The sequence below is a fragment of the Cariama cristata genome, unplaced genomic scaffold, assembly GCF_000690535.1.
Source record: "Cariama cristata isolate BGI_N322 unplaced genomic scaffold, ASM69053v1 scaffold6742, whole genome shotgun sequence".
Classification (NCBI taxonomy): domain Eukaryota; kingdom Metazoa; phylum Chordata; class Aves; order Cariamiformes; family Cariamidae; genus Cariama; species Cariama cristata.
In genome coordinates, this window is record NW_009604431.1 from 139597 (window position 1) to 152106 (window position 12510).

At 41.8% G+C, this 12510-nt stretch overlaps 1 protein-coding gene across 1 annotated transcript in view; it reads right to left on the bottom strand.

Moving 5' to 3' along the window:
• Positions 1-8659, bottom strand: part of LOC104158047 (cytosolic phospholipase A2 epsilon-like) — a 34030-nt gene extending 25371 nt beyond the window's left edge. Inside the window, exons 1-2 of the mRNA XM_009695608.1 lie at positions 8633-8659; positions 6294-6366 (exon numbers count right to left, since the gene is read on the bottom strand). Coding sequence (XP_009693910.1) covers positions 6294-6366; positions 8633-8659 — 100 coding nt within the window. The remainder of the gene's footprint in view (positions 1-6293; positions 6367-8632) is intronic.
• Positions 8660-12510: the final 3851 nt, after the last annotated feature.

The following is a 12510-nucleotide window of genomic DNA, read 5'->3' on the forward strand; positions in this document are numbered from 1 at the left end:
CTACCCTCTATACAATACACTCCATCATGGCATTTCTGCCAACAATAAAGACTTCAGAAAGGGAAAAACCTCAAAATAATCTCTTAGACTAGAGGACACAAAATGGGTGATCTGAGCAAAACTAGGTTTTTGCACATGTTTAGATGGTAGCAATGAAGTGAGGAAGTGTGGGAGCAGAGTTGGGTAACACAAGTGGAATAAAACCAAACAGAAGACTGAACGGAAAGGAGCAGAGGTTATTAACAACTGCAACCATGAAGTTGATTCACATCATATTCACTGAGATTATCCATTAATTTGTTACTCATATTATTAATTGTGGTTATGACTTTGTTATTATGAACAACAGTCAGGACCAGGGCTCCATTTTGACGGTTACCTTAGTAGTTATGCAATTAGCTCTTGATCTTACTAGCTTACAATTACAGTAAGAAAAGCCCCACTTCAGGGTATGACATCACATGGAAGAGCTTCTGGTGATTAACAGTTGCTTTTATACCTGTTTCGGTTTCTTAACCAGTGAGGAAATCCTTGTTTACAGGCCTTGTTGCAACTTGGCAGCTGTCCATGTAACTAATTCTCTGTCCTTGTGCAAATTCCTATTGCCAAGCATTTGTCCTGAGGTGCTTTTAGGATTTCTCTCCGTTAACACAAACGCAGCCTGTCTGACCACCCAGCGGCATCAGGAACTTAGATGAGATGCCTTACAAAGACACCAGTGCCCTTTTTCAAAGGATCACGGCCCAGGATTTCTCTCAACTGTAGCAAAAGTCAGTGACCACATCCATTTTGACAGGGAAGTGATTTCACCCAAAAAGCAAACACGCCATCAGCGCTGGCCAGCCCAGGCAGCTGCCTGTGGGTACTGCCCATCCTGCCTGCCCTCTTCGCTACTGCTCCCTCGCGTCCGTGCTACAGGCAGCGCAAAAGGTACGAAGAAGAAGTGTACACAGCTTGTTGTGCGCACGTCTTCAAGCGGTCCCTTCCACACACAACAGTTTCCTTTGGAGAACATGGCAATGAAAGGGGATTTGTTATTATGATGGCATTACACAGGATTTAGGTGATATAAGGAAAAACATCAGTAATACTGCTTTCCAATTTTTAAAATCAATGGGCGGTTTGGGAGTTTGCTATGAAATTACAGAGCAATAAGGCCCAGATATAACAAGAATAAGATTTAATACTATAGTTAAAGATAAGCATAAGGTTTTATCTAATGAGAATGCTGATTGAGATTAGCTTGTTGTAAAGCAAAAAAAAAAAGTAGTTGCAGGCCATTCCAGAAAAATCTTTGTGGAGCCTTGGACTTTGCTAAATACAAAGTAGGGCAATCCAATATTTTTAAAGACCTTTTTTTGTCTCCTGAAGGAAATACTTCTGTGAAATACATGTCTGTAGAAAATGTTACTTTACATTTCACTAGTAGTCCATAAAACAAACAGGTTTCTCTCCCATAGGTATCCATTTGCAGTGTGGAAGATACTTATATTCCCTCCTGGAAGACCAGTGAGCTCTGCCACTGAGAAAAGGGCCATGCTAAACCAGATTTTCCAGCGGTGCAGGGCAGTCCGTGCCCTGCTGCGACTGCAGCCTCTGGGAACAGGGAGCAGGGGTGTGCTCCGACGGGACCGGGCACAGCCAGGCAGGTCTGGGCAGCCACGCTGGAAACAAGATCTACTCTGGGGAATTTACACAGCGTGGGTCTAGTTCTTGTTATAATCAGCACACGGCAGGTGAAATGCAGTGGTACTTGGCCAACAGAGCAGTCTCTCCAGAAAGAAAGTCTCCCATGGTTAAATGGTGGAAATGCACAGCCACGCACAAAGGTGGCTTCAAGGGGATCTGTGAAGAAATGGAGGGGGGGGCGGAGTTGAAGATGAAAGCTATGCCTTCTTCTAGTGAACTTGGCTGGTGGACCAGCCCTTAACAAACAAGAGTTTTGCAACAGTCAGTCCCTTCCCACACATGGGAAGTCTTCTGAAAGTCAATCTCCACTACATCAACTGACATAGAAAGTAAGAGATCATCATGGGAAGACACTGGATGGCAGAAAAATTTCAGAGCCTTTCAGCAGTGAAGGCAAATCTGATTTTTGCCACTACAAGGATGAGGCATTGAGACTGCAGCAAAAGGTTTGGTGACATGGAAACCAGGGGCTGGACAAAGACTGTTGCTGATGCATAGAGTTTATATAGGTTCAAGAGGAGACTGGAGGTGTTTCTGCATTCATAGAAAAACTGTATGGCCTGGGAAGTTACTGGCTCTGAAGTGATCAAATGCTGGGAGATCATACTGTGCAGAGAGCATTATATACTTTTGCCCTACTCTCACACTCCTGCCTAAGCACCTGCCCCTGGCCACTCTCAAACACGGGGCAGGAGACACCTTTGGTCTGATCCAGCTCAGTCGTGCTTATGTCCTTGTGCACTGCAGTGGGGATGCAGGAACAAGGAGAGCCTAGTCACCACCGCTTGTGACTCTTGCTCCTGATGCTGCTCATGGCTGCCTACTTTGCCTATGCCTCAAGCCAGCCTGGTTGGATGACCAATGTTGAGACTATGGGCAATTAAACACTCCTCTCTAAAATCTCCTCATACCATCCTGTACAGTTGCAGAGGAACAGCACCATCCAAGCAACGAATCCAGATTTTGCAGGAATGGTGGATACATTTATGAAGGTTTGTGACAGCCACAAATCTTCAGCAGTTTTAAAGCAGGAGACAGCTGCAGTCATGCAGCTGTTAATGATGAGTTTTCTGCTGGTTTTGGAATAAATACAAGGAGGCAGGTGTCTTCATGTAAAAACTAACCCCAACTAATGTGCAGAAAAGGCCTTCTCAGGCCAGCCTGAAAAGGGTCAGCTTTTCTCAAGTAGGCATTTCTGCTGCCCATGCAAGGCAAAGAAGAGAAAAAAGAAATATCTGTAACTATTTAATTAGTAATATAAGTATATAGACCTTCCCAAAGAATAACACCCTGAAACTGGGCTTGGTGTTTTCCCATGACAGCAAGAAAGAGCATCTGGGTTCCTGTTCAGTGCAAAGTGAGCTGAAAGAGATCAAAATAAAAGCCCTTAGTAGCATCCAAGTGCCTAGTATTTGGGGTACGGCGATAAAATGCAAACACTACTTTTGACTCAGGAGCCAGATCTCTGAGCCACAGACCTCATGAACCATAGATCTCTTAGGGGTGTGGGGAAAGGAAAAGCGTGCCTTGGTGTTTTCCCTGCCCAAAAGCATTTATCATAGGTCAGCTCTGGGGACATACTGTCGACCTGGATGAACCTTTGGACCGGTCTGGTATCACTATTCTCATGACTTTTGCAGGCAAAATTTAGTCAACCTCAAACTTGCCCAGAAATTGAAACAGCAGTGTCTTGGGAATTGTATGTACTACTCGGATTGCAGTTGCCTGATAACTTATATAATGTAGGAGCAAATCCTTCCGATTCATGAGTAAGCCTTATTCATTACTGGCTTTAAACTGGAAGATTTAGATTAGATGTCAGGTAGAAATTCTTGCCGGTGAGGGTGGTGAGGGACTGGAAGAGCTTGCCCAGAGAAGTTGTGGATGCCCCATCCCTGGAAGTGTTCAAGGCCAGGTTGGATGGGGCTTTCAGCAACCTGGTCTGGTGGAAGGTGTCCCTGCCCATGGCAGGGAGGTTGGAACCAGATGGTCTTTAAGGTCCCTTCCAACTAAACCATTCAATGATTCTATGATATCAGATTTCAACACACATTAGTAGCCTGATTCTTGTTATTATGTTCACACCATGTACAAATACATTCTTTTGACTGACACAAAGGGAAAAGGTCAGGAGATCATGATTATAGATGATTGCCATAGCTGCCATATAATAAAAAACCCAAGTTCTATATTGTATGATGTGTGCAAGATCTAAGGAGGCACAGACAGTGTGGGGTTGTGGGTAGCGGTCCCCCTGCACAAGAAGGACACACAGTGTCCACAGTACCACAGCTGAGGAAAAGCAAAGCATGCTGATCTTTGACAGCTGGTTTTCCAAAAACCACAGCTTGGTCTAATCAAACTGACTCCAGCAAAGCACTGAGGGCTCTTTGCAGTTTGAATTATTTCTGTGCCATCTTTCAGCTCTCTGTCCTCATCTTTGTTTCTCTTAACAACTTTAAGTTGTACAGAAATAAGGACTAAAACAAATAATTGTGACTGAGAAATACAACTGATTCTCCTTCTCCTAAGATATATTTTGAGCTAAATATATTTCAAATATTTATAAATATTTGAGTACATACATGAATTACATGACAAATACATTCCCACAAAAAAATATTAAAAAAAATAATTTTGAGCAAAGACTAATTTTAGGAAAGTAAATATCTACAAAAATACAGATATGTAGGCCTAACTAGTTATCTTTACTTTCTTCTTAAATCATTGTTGCTACATTCAAGCAGCTATATTCATGTGCAATGAAATGCATAGATTAGGATTCCCCAATTTTCTTTCAGTCTCCACTTGTCTCACCACCCATAAATGCACTTCAGCCTAAACCACTCCGAACTTGGTATAAACTAGAAAGTGAACTTTGCTGTACATGCCAATACCTCTCTCTTCCATAGCAAAGGTTTTCAACGGGACTTCTCATTTTTTAGGTATTAAAGACTCTCTGCAGAACTTTTTTGTTAAGAATGGAAAGGTCAACACATAAAAGTTCCTACTATCCTCTCAAACTGTTTTTCTAATTCAATGTAATGCTTTTTGATATAGTCTCATTTCTTGTGACGTGTATCACATTACCTGGCATAGGTCCACTAAAATCAAGCACTCTGAGAAAGCATACAAGTACAGTGCAGATAAAACCTCACTGGTTTTCTGCTGTGCCACAGGTAACTTGCTCCTGATTCTCAGAGGGAAAATAAAATGTGGTGCTCTGTTGCACGATAAAGAAAGGCAACAGGGATGGGAAATGGATGTGGCTGCTTCTGTCAGACCCTGACACTTAGCACTGCTTCTTTTGACTCTTGCCAGCAAAGGCTTGCCTCCACGTCTGGCTTTGCAAGCACATCTCCATTGATACAGTTTCATACCTGCAATCAGTCAGTCAAAGCTCTGCTCAAAATGAAGATGCAGGATAAAGCCTAATAAAGATAAAACTGTGGATTTCTGGAAGTTCTTTGATCCTTAAGAATGTAAAGGCTGCCATTTCCATTCATTATAAAATGCTGAGAAAGAAATAAACATCCCTGATTTAAAGGCCAAAAGCAGATTATCGGGTTGTCAGCTCTGTAGGTGGTTATCTTGATGCTGTTGGCTGTCAGGGCAATTTAGGCATTCCCCTGGGCTGGTATCATTTAAGCCAGAAAACAGCTTAGCTGAGATTAAAGAGACAGAGAGGGAACTGAACCACCCTTCCATTTTTCTCTGAAGATGTGCTGCTTTCAAGAAAAGACAATATTCCTGTGCTAGGCTTAACAGTAGAAAAGCAAGAATTGAATAGTAACCTCTATGGAGGCAAATATTGATGCTGAGTTCACTTGATCTTACTTAATATGAAAAGGTACATATTCATTTCCTTTCCATTGCATTCTGCCTTGTTCTTTCTCTGTGAGGCAGATATTTGAGTTGACCTTCAGCTCGCTTTCTCCTACCTAAGTAACTGCTGAGATTCCCTCTCTTCGCTTCCACCCATTCCACCAAGTCCCCAGAAACATTTCAATAGTATTGGTTTTGCCTTGAAAGCCTGGTATTTCAAATACATTTCAGTAAACACTTCATAGAAAAAAAGTTATTTGACAATAAGCTATATTATATTCCTTTTCTTTTTTTTTTTTTTCCCAAGCAAATAGAAATTCAGAGATGCCTGTATGTATTTCTACCATCTGCAAAAAACAGGCAGGTACAGAAGATGATACCAAAGCTCCTATGTGACCCCACAGTAACTACTCAACATCAGTGCAGGCATTTTTGTTCGGAAGCAGAGGTGCAGCCTGCATCACAGCACATCAAAAACTGCAACTGAGTATTAACAGCTGAAATTATTCAGCAAAACTGGCTCTGAACCTTGCTAGCCATTAAGATACTTTACAGTATACCACAGTTTGATATTTCCACTAACAACAGCAACATTCTGTAAACTGGAAGATATTGTTTATACAAAAGTCTATTCTAAGAATAGTCCAAATCCAAATATGCATCAATATTTGAAACCATGGTGACATTTTATGCACAAATACAAGTTACGGTGCTTGTTTATACTTTCTGCTTTCAGAACTGAACTACTGGGAACCGCAAGGAAAGACTGTGATACTCACACAGATCTGCCTTTCTCAGATTTCTCATTCTTATGATTTTTACAGAAAGTAAGCAGCACGGGCATTCTTCATTCTGCAGGAAAATGACAAAGTTATTACCTGCATGAGTATTAAATTGCTTATGCTTCATAAACATGCCCTCCCATAAGTGCATACTGCAATTTTCAAAGCCATGCAACAAAGTTGGAAGATGAACTACTTGCACTGCTTTGGAATTTAAAACTATGTCTATGTAGAGTTTAAAAAAGAGGCAGAAAAAGATGAAATATTCCTCTATGTAGGTTATTGATGGGAGAAATAATAGTAGAGTGAATAGCACAGTAAAATGGTTTTAAATAAAATTAATGCTTGCATTACATGACAGGATATTTTAATTTAAAAGAAATCTTTTTCAATAATTAAGCTGGTAAAAAAAGCTAGCAAAGAATGAGTGTGCATGAGAAATCCCCCCATTAAACATCGGTAAGACACACAACAAAAAAAAAAAAAAAAAAAAAACCAAAAAAAAAAAACAACCCAAAATAAGTTTTCAATTTTCTTGAAGAGTTGAAATTTCACATTGAAAGCAGACAATATTATGTAGTAAAAAGTCCAACTTTCCATTTAAAATCTTTGTCAGGAACTGCTCCCAGAAATGGCCAAGAGCAAATACGTGAAAGGTTGTGAGGTGTTCAGCTAGTGTGGTCAGGAAGAGGAGAATGAGGGGATACGAAGAACTGTTAGGAAACAGAAACAATCCATCATAGAACAGATAATCATGATGCTGTAGGTTTCATTGTCTTAGTTATGTTCAGAAGAAGCAGGACCCCAGAGGGAAATGAAACTCTTTGGTGAGGTACCACCAGTACAAATGCAGCAGAATCTGCACAAAAGAAAACAACTTAAGAAGAGATGTTAATGAAACTTCCCCACCCAAACCAGATGCTGGATAATTGCAAAAAGGATCATTAGCTGAAGTGTCAAGGTCAGAAGGAAAGACAAATAACTAGACACAACCCAAACAAATTATTAACTCTTGCAGATTTTAGTACCTGAAACTTTAGCTACTGTTTCATGGGAAGTCATCAGCTAATCCCTCTCCCACTCTCTGCTAGCAATGTGACTCCATTAAATCCCTTAGGGGGTTATGTCACTCCTCCTCTTTTTCCAGTTAGGAATTGACCCAGCTGAGACTTTGGATGCAAACTTTTCTATCACTCTTGAGTTACAATAAGCTGGCCTTGGTCCATATTTTATGTCTCACTCCAAAACAAAAAAGGCATGTTTTAATGTCTTCCATCTAGATTCAGGTTCTGGCTGGAACAATATTCCTGTCACCAAGAAGCCTCTGCTTTTACCCTTTCTCATGAGGGTGCTTCAGTGGCCAAGGGCAGGGGGACGAGGAGAGAGGACAGCCCCATTCCTTGTTTTGTACATGTAGTTTCTGCACAAAGACCATTGCCAGGCTCTCTTCATTACTCTCCCCTCCTTTCAAAAAGATGAACCTTTAGATCATCAGTGTTTCTTTGATCTTCCTGCTTTTTATTTGTTAAGCCATGGGGATCCCACATTCCAGATCTCCAAGCACCAATGTACACTTATGCTAACACACATTCGTGTTATGGAGAGAAGCTCTATAATCTCCATTTTTGAGCAGATGAAGCAGGGCACAGAATGATTTAAGAACTTGCTTATAGTCAAACAGCAGGTTAATGTCAGAGCTGAGGAGAGAACAGAGCATGCGACTCATCGAGCCCAACAGGCGGTTTTAGGTCTTTCCCCATCTGGTTATGTTCCACAAAAAAAGGAATAATAAAAAAAATAGTCTCAGAGATTATGGACAAAGGCAGATTAAGATTTTCTCAGGTGTCAGTTATGCACAAATGTCAAACTAGGACCATCTCTGCGTCCATGATTAATCATGGTTTTTAGTCAGTGACTTTCCTGTATACAGCACTACCAGGCGGGCAGCACAGCTACGTGGGCACAGCCTGTGACAACACTCGTAGCTGGCAGATGCTGTGCTGTGGAAGAGCCCGACCTACGTAATGCTTGCACCAAACCACAGATTCAGCCCAAATTCACAGCAAGCCGCTGTGAGGCACCTCAGACTGCTTCCTAGTCTCCAACGTCAATCGCTCACTGCAGCTGAACTTCCCCACCACCACCACAAGTGCCTCCACAAGGCAGCCAGGAACAGCAAAGCTATCGGTCAGCCTGACATAAATAAGTACATACATACATGAATTTGGACCAACAGTTCCGAAGTCCTCTTCTAGGCACCAGAATCCCAATCACAAACCCATCTCAGGCAATCTTCAGCTTCTAGTGAATTATGGTCTGAATTTCCCCACTCTTACCTCACGAGCACTCCAGTATGATCCCATCGTGCTCCCAGCTGCATACAAGTCAGATACGGATGTCACTTCAGCATGAGAGGGAACAGCTCGCAGTGACTCACGACGTACCTCTGCAAACTTTAGGGAGGCACTTGCTGAGGAGCAAGTGGCTTTTCCATGCCCCACCTTCCTCACTGCCTGAAAGGGAAAGCATGAAGAGAGAAGGGGAGGGATATTTGATAGCTAAACACCGAAGGTGTGCGTTGGGGGAAGGTTGTAGACACCAAGGTGCCAAGAGTTATTACTGATTTAAGATAAGGGAGTGATAATACATAGAACTTATGCATGGGTACCCTATGACCTGGCAGCCTAAGCAATGCACAAATCAGGGAAGATAATAGCAGCTCCCTGTAGGCTGGAGGAAAACAGAGATCTACAGCACCCCGATCAACAACCAAAAGTATTGTGGACAAAATAACTTTGAAAGACCTTCTATTTCAACAAAATTTTATTTATTTTCCTTTTCTTGGAGGCTGGGGGGAGTTGAGTTGCTTGCTAGTAGATGTTTCCCCACTTTCATTCATATACTTGTCAAGGTAGATATATGTTTTCCCGCTTTCAGAACCCTTCCACAAAGTCAAAACTTTTGAGTAAACCAAGACAAAAAGAACAAATTCTCTCCAACTTAGGGCATACATTGATTCGTCTTAAACGCTAACATCTAGATCTTTTAAACACAATGCAGTGATATCAAATTATGATATAAAAATGATGCACAACTTCTCCATTTTCTAGCAGAAAGCTGTGCAGCACCAGATACTCAGGTGAATGGCTCTTGCACAGGTTTGGCTGCTAACATGCCCAGATGTGCGATATGAAAGGACCACTTGAGAACTGCAGGAGGTGACACTATACACTCACAGTACTCACGACCTGTCTTCCCCTTCTACACACGCGTATCAGGAAAATGCACAATAGAGAGTCTCAGTTCTGGCCTTACACAGCTTTTCGCTGAATGAAAATGACTTTTGTCATCAATGATTTTAGGATTAGGAATCTACCCTCAATACTCTTCTGATTGAAGTTGTAAAGTGACACAAGATAACATTCCCATTGTGTCTGGCAAAAAAAAAGAATCAGACAAGCAGCCTTGGCTACTTGTCCCAAAGCTGAGAAAACTCGTCTGAAAGTGGCTAACCTGGCCTGACTTGTTAGCTTCTGCAGAAGCTGAACTGATGTTTCCTGAGCCATTCCCCAGGGAAAGTCTGACTTGGGGTTGAAGGGCTGTGGTAGCACCAAGATTATAGAAGATGACATCTGCCCACACGGGAAAAAAACAAGACACCAAACTCAACAAAACACAACTCTAACTAAACAACACTGAGGAGCGTCTAGCTGAGGTGGAGAAAGAGGTAGGAAATGTCTGACTCCCCCCAAAACAGCTGAAAAACAACTACTTCTTGAATAACTCTAGGAAAGAAAAAGGGAGGACCGATCTCCAGGCCTCTATCACCTTGCCTGCCCAAGGGGAACTCTTGCGGGAGTTTCCTACACAGTAAGGGCTGCCGAGCATGGCGCTGGAGGAGGCCTGCCCACAGCCTGGCTGTCAGCCGCCTCTGAGAGAAATGGATCTAGCAGTAGTCCCAGGACAGGCACCTGGGACCAGACGTCTGGTGTGAACATACAGCAAATGGAGAACCCAGTAACCCAAAACGTTGTGCCCGTGTCTGAGAAACTTCTATTTCTGTTTTGGTTCAGATTGAGATTTTAGGGTGCATCACGAATTCTGACAAGGGAGGTGTGGAAGGTGGAGCAGGCTGTAGGAGGGATCCTCAGAGAACTGTTTCTCTTGTCTCAGGAATACATGTTTTCTGACCAGTCTGAGGCTGGTAAAATCAAGAAAGGAGCAGGTGCTCACCATTTACTATTAAAAAGTCCGTAAGGCAAAGTTTAGCAGAGTATCTAATCCTGACCAAAAAAAAAAAAATAATCCCCACAGAGGGCCAGCAGCTGAAAAGTGAAGCTAAACCAGAGTACCTCAGAGAGCCCATAGACTTTGCAAGGCTGGTGCAACATCCAGGTATTTGCAATAACAGGAGGAATCTGACGAACATGACAACACTCTCCCTGGCTGACATTAAGGATTCAGTCATGGTGCCCATTTTGATAGTTCGGGTACTTTATTTTAAGATTATCAGATAAAAGAGTGGACAGAATTTTAGAAATTGTCTGTCTTGTTGGGAAATTTGTGGAGAGAAAAGACTCTTCTGTAGCTCTTGCCTACTTCTTTTAGGCCAGGTTACTTAAGGAGGTGAGGGACAGCAAATTCCCAGCTGCCAGCATCTGCCTTTCTTTCACAATGTTTCTGTGAGATTGTGACCAAAAAGACAGCAAAAAACAACTTCTTAACCAGCTCCAGTTCTAGAGAAGCCTATCTGTCTTTCTCCACTAACTCACCTCTGATGAAGAATTCACACTAGAAACAGAAGCTACGTGTCTCTCTCTGCTGGACCTTTCTTGGCCTTTAATGTGCTTGAGTAGATTCCCTTCTCCTCAAAACACCCGGAGTTTTGGTTTCTTCTTTTTTCTTTTATACAAACAGATAACATCTTTTCATAACATCTGAAAAACCATCCAAAGGGGCAAAGGATTTACTTATGAAATGTCTCATTAGCTGAAGAGGAAGAAATGCAAGACATTTGTTCTGCTATATATCCACATTGAGGTACGCAATGATAGCTGATGAACATCCATGCTTTGGTGGACAAGACTCTCACTTCTTGGGAATGACACATTATTGTTTCCTGCATTACAAACTGGTCTCCTATACAGCTTGAAGGGGAGTGCTCCTTTGTGTTAAATGGGTTGTTCATCAGGTCCTTTGTCGGGTGTGTGCATATGTCTTTTAGTGCATTCCCAGGATGGGCATTTCTTCTACTCTTCTTTGGCAACCACACTGCTGTTTGAGAGCTGTTCTGGTTTTGTGCTATGTGTGTATAAATCAGCTTTTTCCCCTCAGCCACTGCGCTTCAATGTACTTGTCAAATAACTAGTTAGACTCTGGTAATCACGTAATCTTAATTTGTACTAGCATACCTAGCAGCTGTATTTTACATTTTATGGTGGTTTAACAACTGTGATACAGTGAACAGAATATTGGTATCTTACTCCATTTCTCCAGTGTGATTCTGTGTGTGCAATTACCATACGTCCTGCAATCTCCCTCACATGTTGTTTCAGTAAGATATTTCAATTCACTACATTGAACAAGGTCCAGATGATGCTGAAGCAAAATTGCATTTCAGGGAGACAATTGCAGCGCACACATTTGATTGGAGACAGAATACAGTTGGTTGTGAGAGGAAATGGCAATGGTCCTTCAAAACAAATTCATGAGTTTGATTTAATTTATAAGAATAGATGTAATCAAAGACCTAAAAGGCCACCATCCATGCATCCATCATCCAACACAAGTTTGAAAAATTAAATATCCTTCATAAGATATATATACTTCATGACAGTTCATGACAAAAGAGCACCTGGGAAACAAAACTCTTAAAAGGTAGAACACCATTTAATTCAAGTTATTAAAACCAAGTAAAATTATTTAAATTGATACTGCATGGTTACCACCTTCTGTGTCTGAAGAGGGCTTTATGGATTTGCTACCAAGGGTCCCAACAAAATGCCAGAACATTTTGCAGATGAAAATGTACTAGGGACTAGTCACCAAGACAATAAGAGATTGCAGAAAGCAAGACAAAACTACTTCCCTGTCACACATAGCTGAATCTTTGCCTCTTGAGCATCACAGCGAGATGATGTTAACAGCATAGACTGCTATGTTTGATATCACAACTCCTGATGAAAAAGGAACTCCTGCTTAGTAAACCAAACCA